This window comes from Semicossyphus pulcher, unplaced genomic scaffold (genome assembly GCF_022749685.1).
Source record: "Semicossyphus pulcher isolate SPU_LCO1_2020_fin unplaced genomic scaffold, fSemPul1.0.p SCAF_1, whole genome shotgun sequence".
Taxonomy (NCBI): Eukaryota; Metazoa; Chordata; class Actinopteri; order Labriformes; family Labridae; genus Semicossyphus; species Semicossyphus pulcher.
In genome coordinates this window covers 8,666,839-8,691,777 of record NW_027211603.1, presented here as the reverse complement: position 1 = coordinate 8,691,777, position 24,939 = coordinate 8,666,839, and the positions used below count along the sequence as shown (strand labels likewise).

Below are 24,939 nucleotides of genomic sequence, written 5' to 3'. Positions count from 1 at the left end.
ACCGGAACCGTGGCGACCTTTTCAGTAGCACGGTGCAAGGACCAGCTGCACTCACCCAAGATGAGCCGCTGGCTGAAATGCACCTCCATGCACTTTGTAGGTATTTTCAGTCATTTCTGTCTGTCATCTAAAGCTATGATAGTGGTTTCTTTTTCTTCTGTTCTGATGCTTTCATCCTCAAAATGAGTTACCTGAAGGCAAGTGTTAACTCAGTTAAGAAATCCTTCCTGAGCCACATAGGGTGACAAATTATCACCAATTTACTGACTCATTAATGGCTTCATAATTACAGTATATTGTACCTGTTGTCAAATTGATGTATGTATGGTATTATTATCTTGTTATTGTTCAATTTCAATTTTCTGTTCATGCTGATGTGCTGGCAAATTGCTTTATAGCCAAAGTTATAATTTGTGCTCGTGTTCTTTGTCCGTGTTTGACCTCCGGTATAAAGAGTAAAGCGTGCTTCCCAGAAGCCTGAAGAGAACTCTGTTCCCATGCTTGGTTGCCATTAATCTTTGGGCATTTAGTGAAACTGCTGTGCAGCACATTCTTGGCACATCCTGCCTCTAACTAAAGTCTATTATTGTATAACAAAAGAAAACACTGCATTGTCATTATCTCTGTTTTTTATGTCACTGTTTAATTAACAAGTCAGCCAATAAATTGGAAACTTAATTGTAGGTATTGTGCTCCACTAAATCTGACTAAATGCCTGCGTAGTTGGACTGGACTGTATATCTGATAGTTTACTCTCATCATTGTCAGAACACAGACTGGAACAAGTATGACGACCGGCTGATGAAGGCGGTGGAACGTAGCGAGGTGGACAAGGTGGCCGCTGTCCTCAGCAAGAAGGGCATCATCCCCACCAAGCTCGACGTGGAAGGACGCTCTGCGTAAGTAAACACACGTACACTAACATACAAACAAACACACGCATCCGTGTCCAGAATGCAGACATCCAAAGTCAAACAGACTTTTAACAACGTCATACGTCTATGTACTTGTACACACTTATGTTGGTTTCTTCAGATTGTTTGCCTTGTTGGGATTTCACAAATCTAAGAATGCTGAGCATCCACACATTGCTGTCTCCTCCCCACCACACATTCCTTGGACATTCCTGCTTGATAAAATGCTCAAGTCCAAATCAATGTCAAGTTTTAATGTCAAGAAAAAAAAAACAATCCAACATCTTCCCAAATGTCCCGTAGAAGGGACTTTAGTTGGATGCTATTATGTCTCCATTTATTTATGCCGAAAATTCCCTTCCAGTGTCCACGGAGAGGTCAGTGTGGGAGTTGGTATAAAGAATGTTTGTGGCCACTGAAGGCTCGACCACATCGGCCAGAGGCTGTTTATTCAGTCCCGACAGGAAATGACTCCCTGCAAAGTCAGATCAGATCCACTGTTGCGCCTGCAACACCAAGTAATACATGTCAGCCCAGCTGCAGGCTGTTATCAGGATCAGTTGACATCTTAAAGGACAACTATTCTATACGATGGGATTGTCAGTGAGGGCTTCTCCAAGAGCTCCATTAATATGCTTCACAGAGTTTCCGGGAAGAAGTGTGAACAGAAAGATAATAATGTAGGAAACGAAAGGTGAGAAAAAGTAGGTCAACCTCACTGAAATATGTAGGAAGGAATTCACAGATGTTGCATCTTGACCAGCCAAGAGCAGATATGTCAGGTATCTCACACAGACCTTTACTTTGCTCCTATTTATGATCATAATGTTCTGGCCTTTTAAAGCATTGCATAGAGCTGTTTTAAGAAAGCAGGTACTTTGTTTTTATCCAAAATGAAACCAGATTCCATCTCCTACATTTTGGGAGGGCCAGGCGCCCTCACTTTAATCCCACATATCTGTATAAGTCACTGGTCTCCAGCCAGTGCTTCAGGTTTATTTAGACAAAGGCTTTGCTGGAGCATATAACTGTGGAGCAGCAGATCCCAGAAGCAGAGATGCCGAGTATTTTCAGCAGTGTGTGAAATTCTCTGGTGGCACCATTGCAAAGACCAATGATTGTATACATGCATGCGTGTAAATAAACAGAATTATACACACAACCTGATAAATGCCTGCTCTCATAATAAGGTGCTAGAATTCATCAGAACTAAATCCAGAACAATGGCTGCCAATTTAGCACTGACAGACTGTTTAAGGAGGTCGTTGCACACGAACGCTCTCGACAGGCTCGTTATTTAATGTTCCCCGCAGGACGGACGAGAACTAGTTAACTATAAAATCAACACTTTACTGAACATTTATAGAAAGAGGTCATGCTTTTGCCAAGTCTAGCCAAAACGAAAGTGAACCACAATCCCAACTCAGCAAGTCTGCTTATAGTTCAGTGGGCCACACACAGACCAGCACGTGTCTACGGCTCTCTGACCAACAAAGGAATGCAGCACGGCGATCCCTTGTAATCACCGACCTCTGTGGGAAAACTAATTACAAACTGCATCCCCCTGATATATAATTTGCTGTATCCTGGATTAGCCTCGCTGTGTTCAGCTAATGAATTCAGCTGTAACTACTCTATCGCGGCCTCCAGCTGAGTAAACAGTTTACATCTCGGCCATGGCATTAGCAGGACCCCGGTGAGGTATGCCCTCCCATCACACCTGCTCATTCTGCGCACTTGTGATAGCTCGCTGACGAGGGTTTAACAGCGGCAGAAGTCCATATGACAGCTCACCACTTAAGAATGAGACTCGCCGAGGCCTGCAGCATGACTGACTGCTGCTGCACATCGTTTGTCAGGATTAGCAGTAATGAATTTTCTGCTTAAGTGTCTTTTTTAAAGATAACAATAGCAAGCTGTGATGTTCACATGTACAGGACTTTGATTGGACCTTATTACATATAGAGAACAGATTGACAATATGCATTTAATGTTTTTGAATTGAGGTTTTTAATCCTAGCGATGTTCCATTTTTTTCTTCCTTTTACCGATTGGTATCGGATCAGTTCATTGGCTTATGTTTACCGGATACCAGATTTATTATTAGTTTACTTCGGACATGTAAAAAGGAAACAAGAAAACAAAACAGTAATGGACGGACATAAAAAAATAAATAGATAAAAACTTTACCATAGACAACATGAAAATTGAAAACAAAACATGATGTTTAGATTTCCCATATCCGAAAAGGAGTGGGAAGAAGTGAAACTTGTTTACTCCCACCCCCCTTATTCATTAATTAACTCTCTAGATTCATCGACAATAATCTATAGTATAATACATATGTATGAATATCTAACATAATATATCCATATATCTAATATATACATATACATCTACATATCTACATATCTAATCCAATACATATATAGATATATATATACATACTTGCACACACACATACATACACATACACACACACATACATATATATATATACATATATATACACATATATATATATATATATATATATACATACACATCAATACTCTTTATCACAGGCATACACATATGTAGGCACATACCTGTACAAAGACAAACTGAAGGTAACACCAAAAGAACAGCAAATAATAAATAAGCAAATAAAGGCGCAACCTCTATTAAATACTGTGACTATAATCAAGTTGCATTTCCTTAACATGTTGTCCTAACTGCTAGAAAAGTCTTTTGTATCAAATCAACCGACAAAGACGTGATTCTTTGATTGCTCAAAATCAAGAATCTGTGGATCCAGGAAGTATTTGAAGCTGCAGCAGCCACAGTATTTGGTCTACGGCGCCTTTAGAGACACAGTTTCGTATATGCTTCAGCTTCCAGCGTATACTCTGTGGTTTACTCTTCCCTGTCCACTATCTAAAAATAGCAGTTCCGTCTCCTGTAGGCTGTCGACCTGAAAGTCGCCCAAGGAGCAGGTGTGAAGATGAAATGACATATCTGAATGTGCTCTCTGAAAGCCAGACCCATTAGTCTCCCAAATTTCATCTCTCACCAATTAACTGAGGTGTCCAGCTGCGTTAGCTTTGTATATCAGCACAGTCTTTGTGTTTGGGCGGTGTTAGCTTTTTGTGTTCTATGGGTTTCTCAGTGCGTTAGCAGTCTTAGAAGGGCTGGCCAGAGTTGAAGAACCTTTGATGAGGGATTATTTTTGTGGATTTAAGTCCTCTCTAATCAAATCTCTCTATGCTTGCTGCAAAGTTATAATGTAGTAGCAAATGTTTTAGTGCGACTGTCTGAAAGTCAACTGGGAAATCCACCACCCCCAGTTCAAGTTTGCAACCATATATTTTTGACTCTGTTCAGAAGCATTCCTTTGGTCACCCTCTGGAAAGTTCTCTGGCTCATGAACTTGTACAGTCACATCACTTTACGCCCCCCTCACTTGTATAGCTCCGAGCTGCTTCCTGTCTGCTGTTTGCCCCGAGAGGTCAGGACCCTCCTCTGCTCACCCGAGAAGCAGCATCTCCCGGCCATCAACACGGCTTTTAATACCCGCGCCAGTGTTGAGGTGACAGCCTAGCTGTCTCCTTGGCAGATACCTCGGGGTTAGTGTATAAACAGGTTCAAGCGGCTTGATGGGTGACGGGCTGGGATTGGTTTACACGCAAGTGCTTTGCGGACCGTCAGGGTGAGTGGCGGCAGTGCTGCTGTGGGTTAAATCAGAGAAGGGGAGCGGGAATGTTTCCAGTCAGAAGTGATGATTAAGGACGTGTTGGCAAACATGTGAAGTAGGAAACTGCTTAATTGAGTTGGTAGGTAACAAGGGAATATGCAAACTTTGTGCAATCCCATCTGAAGCAAATAGTTTGCCCTGTCCTTTTTTCTTTTTGCGTCTTACTTGCTTCTCATCCATGTCGGCCACAAGATTTCAACTACTCTTTCAATGTGCAAGAATGAACTATTGAGGTCAGTGACAGGGCTACAAGCGCATGTCCTTTGTTATCATTCAGGCCATTAAGTTTTATCACATTAGAGAGTGAAAACGGAGACATAACTCTTATGAAATGTGTCGTTGTGTAATCATAAGTTTAGTCAAACTTTAACTCTTACCACCTTCAACTGAATGTCTCCTCAGTTTGACCAGGACCAGAGGAGGTGCCTTCACTGATTTATTAGAGTGGGGGAAACAGAAAAAATGTATTTGTGCAACCTCAGATTGATAGTATTCAAATATACAACAGTGACACTGATACAGTGGGAAAAAGCTGTATGAGTTGCTCTTGGTTGCCATGGAGTCATTACAGACTCTGAGGTTTCTTAAGTTTCACCCTCGCCTCCTCTCTCTTTACACCCTATCACTTTTTCACCCTCACTCTTCTTTACTGCAGGCTGTCAAATCTTTGCCATCTCGCTCCAGCTCATTCCCCTCCTGACGTTTCTCCACCTCTCTTTTTCTTGTTTTCCAGGTTTCACTTGGCAGCAACGCGAGGACACCTGGACTGTCTCAATCTCATCCTGGGACACAATGTCGACGTCACTGCGACTGATGCCACTGGTGAGTTCAGGTTGGATTAAAACAGAACCCTGGAGCTATTCTGATTTATATCAGTGAGGGTCGACTGGATATTAAAAACACCTCGCAGTAAAAAATAAAACAACTGAACCAACACCAATTGAATTTACTTAAGGAACAAACAGAGCAGCACTCTGTCTTTCTAGATGGTCCATGTCTAAATGAAACACTATCACTGGGTTATGAATTGTTTCTGCCCTAATGTGAAGTGAAGCACACCGAGCACGCGGATCTCATGACCGTACATGTGATCTAGTTTTTACATTATTATCCAGTCACATAAGGAGGTTATGGGACTCTGTGCCAGAACACGTTCCCTGTTTTAAGGAAGGTGGTGAGGATGTGTTGGGCAGAAAATTGGTCCCATTAGTGGAGAGTTTCTTTTTTCTAACTATGCTGACTGCTGCTGAGCTGCTAGTGTGTTAATTTTCCCATTTGTGGCAGCAAAAAGAAGGGATATAAAATTAGACCTAATAATGGGCTAGAGACATTAACTGATCCGTCCCTACTTTCAGAAACAATTTAGGCCATAGAGCGTGGCAGGCAGCCCGAGTTGGAAGCGACAAATTACAGTAACTTTTATAAGTAAATCGCTTCCTGGTCTAATTTTACTTTAAAAAGAAAAAAATCAGCAGTTTTTACCTCCATCCATTTGAGAGTAGAACTAGAATTATGTTTTTATAAGGATTGTACAACTTACAGTCAATGATAGTATTTACTGGTGAAGAAAATCTCAGACAGTCATCAGTCAGCCAGCCAAGAAAAGATCTCCAAGAAAGTTGCTTTAGGAAGAGATTTTTATACCAGCAAGTTTACTTGGAACAAATAATAAAAAACAACATCAAAGAAGATAATTTGTAACGGATAATAATGAGCTAACCAAGCTAATGTTACTCACATTAAAATGACCGTCTTTAAACAGCGCCTTATCCCGTACTGTGTTCCGTTTAATGTTTACTTCGAGTGCCGTCTTCAGCCTTCGTCTCTCTTCTTTTTTTGTCCCTTTGTAAACAAACCAACGTCAAATTTACCAGACTTCTTTCGGCGGATTGATATTATTACAGTTAGTCCTTCGGATTGTGTGATTAGAGCCGCATCCCTAGCAACGGTCTGTTCTTCATAGCAACGGTCTGTTATCGAAAAATAACAGACCTCGGAATGCCGTAATTAGAACCAAGAATTTAACACAGCCGTGTTATAATGATGCTTATTCCACCCTGTTAGATCAGATATTGTAAATATGTTCAAGCATTCATTTGTTAAAGTTTGATAGAATATCCAGCATGCTTAATTACATATGTTTACAAATGGGGATTTTGGGATGCAGCAGATCCTACAGGTTGGTCCGAGCACTACACAGAAATATATGAATCATACAAATCAGTTGTACGTTCAGCATTGTATAATGTATAGTATTACTGTATTATTAAGTCACCTTTTTACTGGTGGCCCCTTTAACTGATGGCATACTGTATCTTCTTGTACAAGTAACACAGCAAATGTCAAGCTATGACTCATCTAATTGACTCCTGATTGGCTCTTTAAGATCACAACGCTGCTTTAACAGCTGAGAGACCCAGAGAGAAGCTCTGATTGGTCTCATTGTTGTGCTGTGTCCTGAGGCGGCACATGGGCTGTAATCTTTATAATGGGTTTTAGCATCAGAAGAATCATACAGAGTCATACATCCTGGACTGCTGTGTTTACTACTTTACTTGGACAGACCACCAAGGTATTTTAACAGCTCCTAAAGTATATTTGTCCACCACCAGTCTGAGCATCTTTCACTGTCATGTTTTACTTTCACCTGAGAGAAACATGCCATGCATGATCAGTTGATAAGTGGACAGTTTCCCCCGCGCTCTCTACCGCTTGGGTTCCTGTCGAGAGAAGAGTCCACATAAACACTGTAGAGAGCCACACAGCAGGTGGTGCTTACGTCACTCTGTACCGTGTTCGTTTTAGATCGTTCTGATACACAATGTCAGTGACAACAAGCCTCAGATGCGGCTCACCCGCTGTTGTGAAAATTGAATCTCGGGTGGAGAAAATGCAAGTTTAGTTTTTGGGCAACTTTATAAAACATTCTGTTGATGAAGAAAGTCAACAGAGCAGACATAAAAGGCAGAGAAAAGCTGTGTGCAGTACGAGACAAGAGGAGCGTGTCTTTGTGTGAAAGAATCAGTTCCCTGATGTGAATCAAGGTGAGCGGAATACAGTTGCCTCCGCCACAGGTCCACTGTCATTCTGTGGGAAACATTGTGAACAATGTAGTGATAATTGCGCATTGTGACTTTTAGCTCTGACAAAACATAAATGCAAACTCTTGAAAGTGCATGCACTCCGTCTGATTGCTGCTTTTATCTCCTCAGGTAAAAACGCTCTACATCTGGCTTCAAGGAACGGACATTCGCTTTGTGTGCAGAAGCTCTTGCAGGTAAAGTGCTCTACTGTGTTCCTCTCCTGTGATTAACCGCTCCTGTGATTAACTGCAGCAATTTTACAAGAAGTTATTTTCTTCAATTGAGGTTTTTTTTGTTGTCGCTCAGGCTGGTGTGTTGTGTATCTCCACACTGCTGTATGAATGTTTCAGAGAGCAGCTTCCTCGTCACCGGACAGTCAGAGCAGTTTCTCTTTCGGCTCCTTTAAATAATTATTGCCGAACCGCTCTGGCAGCTGAGCCCGCTCCGTATCGGTCAACGGTAGGCCCTGTTGAGTCACCATGACCTACTGCAGGATTTATGTGTTTACAATGAGGGGGCTATCTCTGCAATATTGTGGTCTCGCAGCCACACAGCGTCGTAGCCCCTCCCCTCATCTCTGGCATGGCGGTGAGCTAACGGAGGTCACGGCTGTTGGCAGGAGGGTTGTCAGTGGTGTTGACAAGCCTTCCCTCCTGCAAACCTGCCGTCCATTCTGGGTGCCGTCATCACACCAGACATAGCAGCTGGACGCCAACACCCTCCACCCCCACCACCTCCACTATCCCCCTCTGTCAGGTATAGGATATCCCCCCTGCATGCCCCATCGTCAGCTCCCATTGCCGCTCCACCACCCCTCCCCCTCTCCGCTTTGTCATTTGAGCGTGCAGCTAATTTTTGGCCCCTGTTGCTAGAGAGAGTTGGGTTTTTATAGTAGGGAGGGCAGAGCTCGCTGGCAAGCTTACCCAGCAACATCGTGCTCCTGTTAGCATTGAGTCCTCAAGGCTTTCAGGGCAGACCTCATCACTGGGGTCCAACCAGCTGACTGACTGTGTAGAGATGTCACAAACATATCAGCACAGCGCCACTTAGCCTAATATGACCTGCCTGCTGTCGCTGCTCTGCTTCCACTGTACCAACCAGTGGAAATAAATGATTTTAAGACATTTTCTTTATTGTTTAAAATAATTTTTATTACATATAAAAGTAGATTTGAGTCTTTTCTCATGTGGAGTAACATTCAAATTTGAGCGTCCTTGTTAAATAACTTTTGTTCTTCCTAACTAGATCATTTTGTTCAGTTCAGATTTGAATGTCTTCAAGCTTTGAAAAACTGAACACAGGCTCAGGTCAAATACTCACCAATCAAATCAAGCTACCTCCATTATCCACTTATAGAAATTGTTCATATTTGACCTTTTCAGTCAGCGACATGGGCTGTAAAGAGAGTGGACCACCAGCAGCGAGTGACTGAACACCATTATATTCAGTCGCCTTGATATTTACTTAGATTGCAAAGATTCTGATTGAATATGTTTCTTATAACTTTAATAATAGATGTTTTTAAATACTGTAGATTGTCTTGAACTAATCAGGGTTGTCAACTCTCTCAACTGAGTTCTGTACTTGATTATTTAACATATATATATTTATACTACAGGGCTCTGGGGATATTTCAGAACTAGTAAAATAATTAACTTCCCATTATTCTGCTGTGCCAACCTGTTTGTGATGTTTTACAGCACAACTCTCCGGTTGGAAATGTAGACCTACAAGGAAGAACAGCTCTACATGACGCTGGTAAGACTCCACTCTACTCTCCTCTAGTAGGACTAATCTCTATTTACAGATTCTACATAGAAATGTAGGGGTTTGGATTATTAGTATGGGAATTTTTCTGGTGTCCGTTTGTACAACATTTGTAGTACAAGTAGTTGACCAATCACGGGCTGAGGCGTATGCAGAAAAAACAGTCTGTGTGGAGAGCAAAAGCAGGCGGAACAATTTAGCTTCTTATTAATCTCTATAAACAGACATCTGCATGTAAGTTTAGCTAGCAGTCCGTTGTAGATCAAAAATTCGACTTAAAACAAATTCCCTTGATGCTGTGTCACGAAAGCTGTTCAGTGTTCAGGTTTCCCAGCTTCCTCGAATGCATCAGAAACGAGCATTTTAAAAGTATTTTTCTTCTCCTCTCGAGGACAGACCTGACAAAGCTTCATGTTCACTTTTTAGAAATCTGCATCATGATGTTGAAATTTTGGCTAAGGCAAGACTGGTTCGGTTTCTTTTTCTGGGTCATACCGCAGTAGTTAGCCCGAGTGAAGCCTCTGTGTAACTTGGTATTTACAGTGAAAGTGAGACTCACCAGAAACAGGTGAACGGGCGCTCCTCCGGGGGATTTAATAAACCATGAAATGACGACGTTTATTTCTCTTTTATTCTCTTTACTTTTTTTCTATCGCTAACCGCTGGCCAAACCGGACACTCCTGACATGTTTCACTGTTATCCCCAGAGGCTATATCGTCTCAGGCGATAGCTAACGGGTTCCGAGATTGCTGTTTAACCCTACTCTTCTCCATATTGACTCGACTGTAATCTGCTCCAATCCTAACCCTCTCTTACACGAGAAACCTAAAACTGCTCCCTTCTCTGTCCTCTTGTACTCTTCTGTTGAAACAATTGAAAACCCAGAAAACCCTTTTCATTGCATCAACACAGCTCCACATCCTGTTATGAGTGTTAATGGCTGCAACATAACACATGTTAAACTATGTAGGGTGATAATTAAAAGGCCTGAAAGAGAACTTGTGTAACTTTTCACCAAACTGTTTTCAACAAATGGTCCAGGTGATGCACACGTGCCTCTCAGTGGTAAATGGGATGAAATGACGGCACTTTTTTCTCTTTTCTCCGCAGTCATGGCCGGCTGCTCCTCCAGCGTGAAGCTTCTCTGTGACAGCGGGGCTTCTGTGAATGCCTGTGATTTCGTGAGAATTTATATTTCATTTAATTTGTGTTGCGATGCTCTATTCAAAAACATTTTTTCCACATGCTCAGTTGTTACTGTAGAAAGCCAAATTGGTCTGCTTGCTCCTTAAAGGCACTTGCCTTCTCAATAGCTGTCATCAACTGCATGTACGGTCCGTTTGAGCAGCATCAAAAAGCATTCACTGAATCTACACCTCATACACTTAGTGCTCCTTATATTCTGGATTGCTTTGCTTTCTTTGCTTTGAGGTGAAAAACAAATTGATTCTTTTGATTGGACTGTATAGGGTTGTTTTGTGTTAGAAGTGTGTAGTTTTGTGTATATATGTACCTGTGTGTATTTATGTGTCTGTCTGTGGTTTCTCTCCAGGATGGCAGGACACCTCTGGTGCTCGCAACGCAGATGTGTCATCCCCGCATCTGTCAGCTGCTGCTGGAGCGCGGGGCCGATATCACTACCAGGGACAAGCAAAACAAGTGAGAGGCATCTCACCTCGTGGATTTAGTTTTTAATTGGGTTGAAAAATATCAGTTTTATTAATGGGAAATCAAAGGCAGCAGTTAGAGTATGTTTATAACATTAACAAGTCAATTTGCATTTCTGTAGATTTCCATGTAGTGTCCTTACAGTGTTTGCTGACATTAACATACATTCACAGGTTTTTTGGAAATTTATTCAGAAGTGTTTCTGGGGCACAGATTTAACTCAGTGACCAAATTGCGTGCCCCATGTACAGAGGCTACAGCATGAAACAAAGCAAAATCATCTTTTAAAAATCATAATAAAAACAACTAAGAAGTGTTGTCAAAACCAGGACTCAGCTCAGCTCCCACAGCACTGAATTATTTAGCAGTAATGAAACAAAATATGCAGCAAACTGTTGTTTTGCCACTCACTGTGATTCAAGAGACTAATATTTAATAGCACATTGTTTCATGACTAGTTTGTGCACTTGTTGCTCATGACCTCTCTTTGACCCCGGCAGGACAGCGCTGATGCTGGGCTGTGAGTTCGGCTGTAAGGATGCGGTGGAGGTGTTGCTGAAGAATGGCATTGATGTGAAGGCAGTCGACAGCTTGGGCCACGATGCGTTTCACTACGCTCGCCTCAGCAAGAACCAGGAGCTTGTTGCGTTGGTCAAAAGTTACCTGGAGAAGGCCACAAGGGGTCAGAGCGACACACAAACTGAACAAATAATCTGTGGCCGTTTGTTTGGAATTAATGCATTAAGAGCATAATTAGCATGATACATGTGACTATAGTGGGTAGTGCTGTTGATGCCAAGTGATGCCTGTGAAGTACTAAGACAAACATTGCTTATACAGTCATAAAAGCCAATAATAGATGAGAGTCTGAACATTAGCTCACCGTTAGTTTCAAAACAAGATCATGTATTTATAACTTAGAGTTATTGTCAGTGCAAAATATAGATAAAAAGTGTTTTAACACTGGAGCCTGGAGATCCCACTTCAAGCAGAGCGTGGAAAAGGGTTCTTTGATTATACATTTTAAAGAAGTATCAGTGTCAGTTGTAGTTATTAGTTCTGAAAAACAATTGCAAAGGTGTTACAACTGATCCTATAATAGGAGGACATCCACAGTCTTAAGCCGTAGTCCTGACATGTGCTGGTTTCATATTTCTCTGATAGCTTTTGTCCCTCTTGTTGTCATCCCTTTCTTTGCTCACATTCTTAAGAATAACTGTTCTAACTATAAAACATGCCTGTTTTTTTTTTCTTGTCACATGTTGATAACATGTGAGACAGAGATGACATATGAACTTGCTGTTTTCGTTCTCTGTTACAGATAAAGAAGCTGCAAAGATGGAACAGTGGAAGCGACAGGTAAGTCCTGCAGCATTCAGCTCACACCATCCACTAATTGTGAGGAGCAGCGATTTTATAAATTATAATTTTCTTTTTATTGATTTTTGAACAGGAAAAAAAGATGCATACATACACCGATCAGCCATAACATTAGGACTACTGACAGGTTGAATGAGTAACATGGATTGTCCTGTTACAATAGCACCTGTCAGTGGGTGGGATATGATAGGCTGCAAGTGAACATTTTGTCCTCGAAGTTGATGTGCCGGAAGCAGGAAAAATGGGCAAGCGTAAGGATGTGAGCGACTTTGACAAGTGGCTAGACGACTGGGTCGGAGCATCTCCAAAACTGCAGCTCTTGGGGGCGTTCCCGGTCTTTCATAGGAGGAAATCTTAGCTATTTCGTCCATCCACTCCTTCACCGATATCTCTCCTTCCAGTGATGCAACACTTTCCCACACCTAGTCATAAGTGTTATTCTGCACCAGGAGATCTGGTGGGCATTTAGACCAGTTCCCTTCACCTAACAGGCAAAGCATTGGTCCCTGTACCAGTGAAGAAGTCATCACTGTTTTGATAAAGGTGATAATCTTAGACAATGGAGGATCTATCATGGGGCATGAATACATCATGTGTAAGAAAGTGCCGCAGGTCGTATCACATCTCCAGCACAAGTCAGAGCTTTTCAGGTGTTTTGTTAAGAGGTCAACTCCAAAGCCGCCAGTCAGAATCCTTCCTGTTCGGCCTTCAAATGCAAAGACACTTTAAAGCCTGTGCTGTTAAAACACCCATATGATTCTGTCGTTTTCTTCCCAATCTTCCACATTTCAAATACCTTTCGTTGACATGGTGTTGTTAAGTAAAGCCTTTTCATATTTCTGAGCTGCACTGGTGGACCTACTGTGGCTCAGATGTACGTGACTGCCATCTAGTGATTAAAGAGGAGAGTTGTTCCACATGTATTTCATCGGCTACGGTAACATTATATCTTCAAAACATGGTAGTAAAAAAGATCCTGTCTTATCCTCAGCATTCAGTGAAGAGATCAGAGGCAGCTGAGGCTAATATAAGGGATCAGATCATACATGTAAGTGCAATATAACTTCAGCCTCCCTTGCCTGATCAAGCACGTCGCTTTGCTGCTTTCACAATCATTAAAATGAAAGTGCGTTTCAGAAATTCACGACATTAAGAGTCAAAATCAATCGATCATCAGGACATCCAAATCCACAAACTACTCATGATTATTGGCTGTTTTTGCATTCAGTAACTAGATTTTGTTTCGTGTTATCGTGCAAGCTCTTTAGTTTTATGTGTGCGTGTGTTTTTTTAGGACCTGGAGAGGCAGAACGAGACCATGCAGGAGAGTCTCAGGAAGTACCACCAGGAGCAGAGAGTCCTGTTGGATAAGGTCAACATGCTGCAGCAACAGCTCACACAGGTAAATAAAACAACAACGCAATAAGAGCTGCAGAGATAAAACATCACAATGCAGTAAAACCCTCCAGCCATGCCTGCCCTTTACTTCTGGAGTGTTGCTTTCAGTGCACACGGTTTTTATTGGGTGGTAGATCTGAGGGTCCTACTCGAGGTTTGGGTGACACATATGATTATAAAAGCTGAGCTGAGTCACACTCTCTTGGCTTTATATCATCGAATCCCAGGTTCTGCCTTCTGGAAATACTTTTGTAAAAATAAAGTTATGTAAAAGATGTAAAAGATTTATGATTCACTTTAAAATGCTAAAAACAAAGTTGTCAAAATAGGTTCCTCGATATTAGAATATTTTATATTCACAGGACAACCAGGACATTTTGTGGCATATTGTCAATTATTAATGCTCCAGATAAATTATCTTTGTTTTCATTTGCAGGAGAAGATGGCTGCGGAAGACACCCAGAAAGAGGTATGAAAAAAACATGATTGCTTTTATATTGTGGGCCTCCTTTCATCATTTAAACACACGTTTCTTTCTGGAATCGTATTATTATCAATTTGCCAGTATTACACAGCAGGTCATACGTTTAGAGACAGTTTTAAGTTACTGTATGACCTCTGACACCTAAAAATAAGAGCAACTCAAAGTGAAACTGGGAAAGACTTGGGAGATTGTTGGTCATGGTGCTGTTTCAACACCAAACTGTTCATGTGGAAGGAAAGTTGCACGGTCTGAAATGCCTCCTGCTGTGTCTTAAAAGCAATCGATAACATCCTACCAGATCCGAAAACATCGAGGAAACAAGGTCAAGTTCTGTAGCAATTCCATTTTTTTGAAAATTCCTTTAAAAAAAGTTGGAAAAAAGACCCAAAAATCTATAAATCTCTCCGGTGCTGCATGTACGCATTTTAAATTGCGTACCCTTGTGTGTTCTTAAGGAAACCATAGCTTACAATATTTGTATGCTTCAGATGCTGTTCTTCATCATGTGTACTTCCCTCCACTGAGGTGTCTTCTCTGTAGCATTGCCTCGTCTTGCTTTGGATGAAAAAGCTTGTTTGTGCTCGTCTGCTGCCTTTCAAGCTTTCACTTTATCTGAAGTTTGTTGCTCGCTTCGTTTTCAGCCCTTTGAAGGACAATTTAGCTCTGAACCTCTTCACTAAGCCCCTTTGAGACTGTAACGACATTTTAGTGTTTGAAGCATCTGCAGTCGTGACAGAATCACAGACTGCAGCGCTGTGAATAATTTAGTGGGCGCCTGTTGGAAGATTGTGAAAGACAACAGTTAACAGTGTGTGTGTGTGTGTGAAATATACTGTTTGATAACAGGTTGAATCCATTTTGTCTCAATCTGATGTTCAAATAGTTTCTCTTTAAACGTTCAATGTGCTAGATCATATAGATAATGTTACCATAGTGAATAGCTATAAGGGAACTCAGACCCCCGCTGTGTTGCTGCATTCATCCGAGGTGTCTGGTTCCTCCTTGCTTGACTAACTCGTGCCTTTTGCTCTTCTTCCTGTTGAATCAGAGGGAGCAGCTGAAGGTGTTACTCAGTGCCAAAGAGAGAGAGGAAGGGGCTCGAGGCCTGGAGACTGTCAAGGTCCAGCTCCGGAGCACTATGGTCAGTGACTGTATATGTACATTTATATATCTGCTTATCGAGAGTCAATACATATTTCATATATTTAAATATTTGTATGAACGTTTTACATTTTGTTGTTGAATTCAAGGTTTAAATTTGATATCTGAAGTTTTAAAGTGAAGCGCTTTTTTATTTAACATACACTCGTTTGCCCGTTTATAAAGTACACTGAGATCTAACAACATCTAATTAAACAATCATGCAATAAATCCCACATCCATGACCATAATAATGTTCATTTTGTGTTGAAACTGTATAACAGAAGTGTAGATTCAGCTGTATGATTATTTTTTGGCTATCATCAATGTTAACTGAGGTTGGAAAAAATATGAACCTCTAAGTCTAACCCGATTAAGTGCAGGACTGCTGTATTGGACTGCATTACTTTTAGCTAGGTAGCTGAATGTATCTGCCTCAATGGAAATCCATAATATAAAAATAGCTTTGTTTTACTGCTAAAGTATTAAATAAATAATAAGTTAGAAGTAATATCAAATCTAAATCATCCAGATGAAATTGTTAACGAGTGTGTGCATCTTCTTGTGTTCACAGGGAGACTACTCGGGGCAATCCGTTATCAAAGGTAAGCATCTTTCTATTTCCTTAATCATGAAGACAGCTTTGGTTCCACTAATTCAAACTTCACAAGCAGAGCAAGAGCAGGTTTAAATGTTAATGTTTGTCCTGCAGGTAAAGAAAACTCTTTCATCAAGCAAGCTCACAGCCTGGACTCTGACCAGGTAGGTCTTTATCTGTGGAAATGTTTTATGTGCAAATATCTAAATATCAGGTGTTTGCAAACAAATGAAAGAGAAACTACAGTATTTACATCACAGCTGTTTTTCTATCTTACCCTAAATAAAGATATTTATAACTACATGATCCTTAAGTGCTAATCAGTCTTTAATGCATTTTTACAAAGCAATCATAAAATATATTAAAATATTTTATTTGTTACGTTCTTGTATCAATAAGTTTCCCCTCTTTCTCTGCAGGCGCCCCAGAAACCTGCCTTGTCGCGTTCAATGTCCAGACCTCCAGAGAAGAGTCCTCCTGCTGTCGCCTGGGAAACCTCCGGTGAGCTGGATGCTCTCCGACACGAACTGGTGGCGGTCAAGAGTAGACAACAGTCAGCCGAGGAGGACACGGCACGGCTTCAATCTGCCCTGAACCGTAAAAACCGAGAGTGCCAGGAGCTGGTTCAGAGCCGGGACACCATCCAGAAGCAGGCCGACCAGCAGGTGCAAGAGCTCGAGGACGCCTTGGGGGACGTCCAGAAGAGGATGCTGGACTCTGAGTGTAAAGTGAAGCAGCTCCAAGCCCATGTAGTCGCTGTTAAAGAACACTTAGGAGGCCAGGCGACAGAGGAACTGCGTGTCCAGCTGCAGGATATAAAAGCCAAGTATGAAGGTGCTTCAGCTGAAGTGTGTCGCGTTCGTAACCGCCTGAAGCAGAGCGAGAAGGCTTTGGAGGAATACAAGAGCAGCGAGAGCCAGCTAGCAGCTGAGGCAGAGAGGCTGAACCAAGACCTGGGAGCTCTGACTGCAGAGAGAGAGGAACTCGCAGAAACCCTTGTAGAAATGGAAACCCAGCTGAAGGAGGCCCAGACTAAACATGGCCACACGGTACCTGCCGAGAAGTTCGACAACATGAAAAACCTGCTGACAAACGCAGTGGACGAGAAGGAGCGGCAGATCGCCGAGCTGAGGGAAGACTACGATCGTGTGCTGGAGGAGGTGGCCGAGCTCCATCGAAAGCTGGACACGCCGTCATCACACGGAGGATCAGGGGCGGTGTCTGAGGAGCAACAGAGGATACTGGCAGCTCTGGAAGACCAGAATGATTCACTGAAAAGGAAACTGGTTGATTTGACATCCAAAAGCCAGGCTTTGATTCAGGAGGTCGAGGAGAGCGAAGAGGAAAGAGATATCCTACGAGAGCAGCTGGATGAGTTCAACAGCAGGATTGGGATGGATTTAATACCCATTAAAGATCACGATGAAGCTCGGAGGAACATGGTGACGGCTTTGGAGGAGCTGGAGGACAAATTGGTGGAAGCCAGCGAACGTTACGGAAAAGCAGAGGCTCAAGTCCAGCAGCTGCAAACTGAGAGGGCCTCGCTGCAGGAGAACAACAGCAGCTTTAAAAGTGCCAGTGAGAAACAGCAGAGTGAAATGGACGCACTGAGATCTCAGAATGATGACCTGATGAAGAAACTAGAACTTTTGCAGAACAGATGTGAAGACAGAGATAAAGAGTGCGTACAGCTGACCACACAGAGCCAGACTCTGAAACAGAGCCTGGAGGGCGAGTATGTTCCCAGACAGCAGCACGAGCAAGTGAAGATGGAGCTAAGCTCCACGTTAGAGAGCGTTAAAGCTGAGATGTTGAAGTTGGAGACCAAGGGAAGAGAAAGTGGGGAAGAACTGAGGAATGTGAAAGAAGGAAACGATAAGTTGAAAGAAGAGTTGAAAAAAGTCCTGTTTGACATGAAAACTGATTATATAAGTGTAAAAGACTACAAATCTGCCATAGACAAGTTGAACCTTGCTGTGGTCGAGGCTGAGAATAGAGCGAATGAAGCGTCTGTTAACTATGTGTCGGCTCAGGACGAAAATGTTAAACTTGCCCAGGAACTGGAGGCCCAGAAGAAAGAACTGGATACCATACAGGAGGCCATCCAGTCTAAGTTTATCCCACTGACGGCGGCTGAGGAGAAAGAAAACTCTTACAGCGTCCAGGTGAAGGAGCTGGCAGTAAAGCTGTCGGAAATGGAGGAGAAGTATAACAAAGAAAGATCTGCTGGAGAGAGCAACAAACAGGAGAAGGAGAAACTACAAGTTGAGATGGAATCTGTCAAACAGAGACTAGACACCGCTCTGGTCACCGGTGAAAAGCACAAGGACGTGGAGGAGGAATTTAAGGGTAAATACGAGGAACTAACCAAGAAGTTGGACGACTTAGAGCGGCAGCATAAGGAGGTAATGCTGCAGAAAGCTGATCTTCAGGACCAGAACGCCCTCTGCAACACTCAGATCCAAAGTCTCCAGGAGCGTCTGAAATCAGAGTTGACTCGGATTTCAACGTATGACACGGAGCTTAAAGCCCTCCATGATGCCATGCAGCAAGCCCAGGCCGACTGCAAGAAAGCAAGAGAGGCTCAGCAGGAGGAGTCCCAGAGGGTTTGTGCCTTGCAGAAAGAACTGCAGGAGCACCGCAGGGATCAGGCTTCTCTGCTGCAACAACAAGCCAAGGCAAAGGACGCCCTGGAGGCTGAAGTCGCTAAGCTCCAAATGGCTCTACGTGAAGAGGAGGAGAACAGCACCCAGAGGGCTGAAGACGTATCGGCCCTGCAATCTGAGCTCCTTCAAGCCACGCAGGCTCTCGAGGAGATTCACTACACGGACGACCAAATTAACCAGCTGAAGAAGGAGAAGCAGCAGCTGGAGGAGGAGGCTGCCAACCTGAGCAACAAGCTGCTGAGCTTATCAGAGGAGTGCGAGGAGGCCCAACAGGGGGCGACGCAAGCGAGGGAGGGCGAGAGCAGAGCCAGGACAGAGATGGAGGCCGTCCAGGAGAAGGGACGCGCCATCGAGAGAGAAATCAGGGAGCTTAAAGAGAGATATGATGAGTCGCTCAGCACCATCTGTGACCTCCAGAGGAGGATTCAGACATCAGCTCAGCAGACTGAAGCCAAAGACAAGAAGGTAGGAAGATTTACATGAATAGATTCTGCTGTGATGAGTCTGGGTTTTGTTGTTTTAGGCAGTGTGTGTGTGTGTTTATTAAAAGTATTTCTAAGTCTGATTGACTTTAAGGGGAAATAAACTGCACAAAAGGACTTAAAAAGTAACAATTTGTTTGTATTTCTAGTCGTAAAATACTTTTGTTTTGTTTTGTGTTTGATAATGTTATATAAAAATTCTGAACATCGATATGTGTTTGTGTTTATCAGATCACAGAGTTGCTGACGGACGTTGAGCGATTGAAGCAGGCACTGAATGGTCTGTCTCAGCTGGCATACACCAGCAACGCGCCCAATAAGAGACAGACGCAGCACATCGACACACTCCAAGCCCAGATCAAGAGCCTACAGCAGCAGCTGGCTGTGAGTGGACACGCATTACACATTCTAATGTGTAACACAGAACATGATGTGACAAGATAAGCATATTCTGCTTTATGTTTGATTAGATTTGCTGCACAATGACTTTCTTTCTGTTAGTGAGTGAAAAACATCTTTACATGATGAAATTTAAATGTTGACAAAGTTGATGCTGCAACTTTTTGGCCACACAATCACCTTACATCGGGTCAAACAGTGCACAAACAAATGTGGCAGCCAACAGAATAAATCACACGACTGATTCATGCAGTGACAGATTTATGATAGTGATTGCACCGCGTTTAACTTCTTTACTTGGTGAGTCGGTGGGGAATAGAAATACTACTTCTCAATAGCTGTAGTTAAATCCTGCCAGCGAACTTCATGACTCAAATCTACACTTAAGTACTTCAGAATAGCTCGCTGTACTTGAAATAGTGTTCAGGAGTAGCTGGAAGGTTGTTAATAATGTCTCCATATCTTTTCCCCTCATTTCTGCTCCGAAGGATGCTGAGAGGCAACACAGAGAGGTGGTTTCAATTTATCGAACTCATCTTCTCAGTGCAGCACAGGTAAGTTCCTCTCATCGTTCTCTATTAAAGGCGAGAGCTGTCTATCTTCCTTCTTTCTCAAATAAGAAAGTGTGTCTGAATGTTCTTCATTAAATTATTTAGGTTCTATTGTTCACCCTTTATAGAGAGTATTTAAAGAACCACAACAAGGAGGTTGAACTCACAGAAGCCCTTTTTACACTGCGGTTCCGCCTCAGCGCTGTAACGAAGCTCTGCCGTCATGCAGCCTTGAACTTTGCGTTCTGGCGTTGCTGAAGCAAAACGTGCGCGAGGTGTAAACAAACAGTGCATGCTTCAAATACGCACACACCATGCTGTTCCGCCCTGGCAGCTCAACTGTTCACACTGGCGCTGTTAGGTCTCTGTTACTAGCTCCGATGCCGACTCTGAGGCTGAACGACTTCGCCCCACCATTCTGCCTCCGTGCGTTTTACATAGAAGACAAAACGTAACAGAAGCCTTGAGATTCAATGATTGTATTTGAGAGCAGAGTTCATGAAAGAATCAATAAATTTAACTAATTTTTTTACAAAATAGATTCTTGATTTAATTTAAAATATCATTTGTCATCTGTGTCAAAGCGTGGATAGATTTTTATTTTTAGACTTGTATAGTGGAATCATTGGCTTATGATCATTTTCACCATCCCTCTGGCAACAGAAAGGAATTGCAAGAGATAAAGTTGGTCCTGCTTGTCTAAACAGGAGCTCAGAACTGCCTTTTACACACAGTGGGTCTTCAGTAACTGCTGCAGCATGGCGATGTTATTAAATGATACAGATCACTAAAGGGTTGTTTGACACCCTGGGCATCAAAACAATAAATAATGACAGTTATTCTATCTATACTGTTTAAACACATCATAGTGTCACCACCCAAAAGCAGGAGGGAGTTCATATACTTACACTAATATGTGGTGTAAAATGCTGTTTAGAAGCGTGCTGATTAACAAGCGATTACAGATGGATTAGGAGAATGCAATAATAACTGTAATGGCCAAAACAGGAAACAACTGTTTGGAGCTGAAGCACAGAATTATCTCTTGTGATGCTAAGTGACAACAGAGCTCACTCTAACTGAAGCCCTTTCTGACTGTGTCTCTCACAGGGTCACATGGATGAGGACGTCCAGGCCGCCTTACTACAGATCATCCGCATGAGACAGGAGTTTGTGTGTTAAAGCTTCCTCCAACCAAACAATATGCTACCTGCTGACTCAAATTCACCATTTTCACATCTCCCACTGCAGAGTTCCCCTGCTGCGGCCCCTGTGGGTGCCCAGTGTGTGTGTGAGTGTGTGTGTGTGTGTGTGTGTGTGTGTGTGTGCGTGCGTGTGTTTGTCTGTTGGCAAAGTTTCTCCAACCAGGCTGTTCTGAAATGCTCTTTCTGTAGTCTGACCTCGATATCTAAATCAAGTGTTGTTGGTTAAAGTGAATTACTGTAGATTTAAGATACAAACGTGTCTTTTCAAATTCAGTAGAAACACAGCAAAAGATAATTTCACTTTTAATGTTACTGTATCGATTCCTGTATCAGACCTGTGAACTCATTTAATGATCTACACGTGTGCAGGAACATTTCTGTCAAAAAGTGTCATTTTTATGCAGCTTAAACCAACTGTATTCATGCATATGTGATTAGATGAAGTGTAGGTCCCTTCGCCTCCTCAAATGCTCGGCTGGAATTTATAATGGACATAAAAACAAAGACCACCTTTCACATTCCCACCTGACAGTCAGCTCTCAAACAGTAGCATGCTTTCCACGTTAAAAAGCGATGTTTGCTTGAAAGGAAAGGTTCACTTTTTTTCAACTTTATCTTTACAAAGAAGTCTGTCTTTAGAGAAATCCAGCTGATAAACTCAGACAGACAGATATTTCTGCGATCCATTTTAGTATGGGTTGAGCACTCGGGATTTTTCCCCTATCACTTACATTGAAACCCTGATGGAAGGCGTCCTTTTATGCCCATGTTCTTTTGAAAGCCTTTTTAGGGTGAGATCTTTTGTGTTTGCCCAGACTGTGTTTCCGCAGGGACATCACTAACAAAAAGAACACATTTTGCTCTAATATCTCAGAAACCTTGGCAGTTATCTACGTGATTTGACTCAACTTGTAACGCTCTTAATGAACAAACGGACATAGAGGTATTGTGTAAGACAGACTTGAAAGAATGTGAACCTTGAACTTTTTCATATCAGCTGTAAAACTTCAGCTACTTTCTTGAGACTGACCTCATTTTGTGGCACATTTATCATCTTCTGGAGGTCCAAACTAGCATATTATTCAGAATAACCCAAATACCAAAGACTTGAAGAGGGAAAAACCATCCAAATCTTAAACCTTTCACCATTCTGGTACATGGTAGATAGTAATGTGGCAGATTTGGAGCGCTCTCAGTCGTGTCACTCACACAGTCTGGTTACGTGAAGTCTGGTTTGTGCTGGATTTGAGTCATGAGGGTGTGGAGTGGAGATCTCTTGCTGTGTCCTACAGTTTGCAGTGGCACGTCGTCCTTTTTGTTGAAACCAGAGTGTCCTCTAGTGGTGAGACTTGGCAGGCCAAGTTGATAGAAATGTAATAATCAGTGTGGCCCAGGGGTAGGCAGTATTTGTTTTAGGAGGCTGCATGCTTGGACGCCACACCAGGGGAGAGCATTTTAAATCTTACAGACGGATTAGAGAACACTGAATGTGAAAGTACAACTAAATGGACAGAGGTTTATCGACTAATATCTGTTCCTTTGTATAATTACATGCAAACCAAACCCCCTTTAAACTCCCAGCTGAATCTTTACTCCTTCATGCAGCAGCTCTCCTCGATCAAAGGCTGCGTACCCCTGAGCCAGCTCGTTGTGAGTCTTGGTGGTGTAGTGTAGTGGTGTTGTGATTGTGGAGCGAGTCTCTCATGCCTTTACACTGATATATTTTCATAGATTTGTACTACTTTAATTACTGTACTACAGTGTGACAATTCTGATATTCAGCAGGTCTGGAAGTAGAACGGCACAACACACGTTCAGGGTAACATTTACCGTAGGAAGCCATGTAATGAGAACAGAACAGATCCCCTTTATTTATGTGGATATTGATTAGTTATCTGAAGCACTCCTGTCTCTTATCTTTCTGCTAACACACACTACCAAGTCACATCTCTGTGCTCTATTTTTATATTCTGGCCAAAAAGTCTGTTTTCACAACAGATAGTTTAGAAGATGATGCAGATGTTGGGGATTAGCACGAATTTCTTTCTGTCTTCTCTTTTCCGTTAACATGAACTTTAAATCAAATCCAGGTAAATCTCTAAATATACTGTATACCAATCTGTTTGTCTTTGGCAATAACATTTGTGTTTGTGAATCAGTAATACAAAGTCAATTAAAGTGCCTAACATAGAAAACTACATTGTTGTTCAGTGTGTTTTGTCATTACTACAGCAAAGAGCCGGCACGTTTTAGCAATGCTAGGAGCGACTTAAAATAAAACTAAGTACAGAAAATCAAGGGAAATAATTCATTCATTCACTTCTCCCTACTCACTACGTAGGGTGGTCAATGTAGAGGACTATATAGTGAGCTCTTTGGTAAAATTAAACACTTCGGCTCATTTTCTCTTGGCTGTTATTATTTCAGAGCAGTGCATGATGATCGGTTGTACACTACTTTTAAAGATGCATTGTATAAAAAAAACGTTGTGTCCACTTTATAGGGTATAATAGCGAGTGATTTGGGACAAGCGAGGTCTCTGGACGTCGAGGATGAATCCCACTAACTTTGTTGAACCCCCAACTTTTCTTCCAGAAACTCCAGCAGGTCAAAGTTTTTACTTAAGCAGTGAAATATCTTCTCAACGGAGCAGCTTGATTGACCTAGTATGTGTGCACATACAAAATCCTCTAGTAACATTCATGGTCCCCAAATGATAATCGTAAATTTGAGTTATTGGTCCACCTGCTTTTCACTTAGCGCCACCATCAGGTCAAACTTTGAATAAGATCAGTTCTTTAGTTTTGTTCATTGTGATCATTATCTTTAAAAGTTGTGAACCTGTTGTAATTATGTGAACATTTATTTAATAAACATTAGTATGTTAGCATTGTCATTCAGAGCATGTTAGCTGCATACGTTAGCATTTAGCTCAGTGCACCTTAGACTAAGTACAGCCTCACAGAGCTGCTACTACTCACCATTTAGTCCTCTATGTACTGTATAAATCTGCTGTCTGATTATACACTATAGATGGAGTATAACACATGGTGACTACCAAAGCTATGAATACCAGGATGCATTGTTCTGTAAGAAAAAATACAGCGTGCCATAATGAAGAGTGCAGAGCAACAGGCCTGAGCAGTGTCTGACATTGTTTATATCATTATTTTGCAGATGAGCTCACTGCACAGTCCTCTACTTTCAACTCATTAAAATAGCAAGAAGGGTGAATAAGGGAACGATTTCAGATACATCCTTGTATTGGTGTTTAAATTCATGTTCCCCAGAGAATGTATTTTAATTCATGTTGACCTTTAATATACCTTTATTTAAGCCTTGAAAAGTATTGAGGTTCCCTCCTTTGCAGTGATGTCAAGATATGGAAAATGACACAATTAAAACAACCAAAAGAGACAATATTGATTTGAACAATTTCACACTGGCTCCCAGTCGCCGCTCGCATCAAA

General features: G+C 42.0%; 1 protein-coding gene across 1 annotated transcript; it reads left to right on the top strand.

Moving 5' to 3' along the window:
- On the top strand, window positions 1-23,509 carry uacab (uveal autoantigen with coiled-coil domains and ankyrin repeats b; the record flags this gene model as incomplete). The annotated part of the gene is made up of 18 exons (XM_069659496.1): window positions 1-96; window positions 769-899; window positions 5,381-5,469; window positions 7,860-7,924; window positions 9,431-9,488; window positions 10,609-10,679; window positions 11,051-11,157; window positions 11,667-11,848; window positions 12,488-12,525; window positions 13,841-13,948; window positions 14,381-14,413; window positions 15,477-15,569; window positions 16,143-16,173; window positions 16,281-16,330; window positions 16,586-19,297; window positions 19,546-19,698; window positions 20,202-20,267; window positions 21,375-23,509. Coding segments are annotated over 18 exons (4,155 nt in total), but the record flags the coding sequence as incomplete, so codon positions are not given.
- Window positions 23,510-24,939: the final 1,430 nt, after the last annotated feature.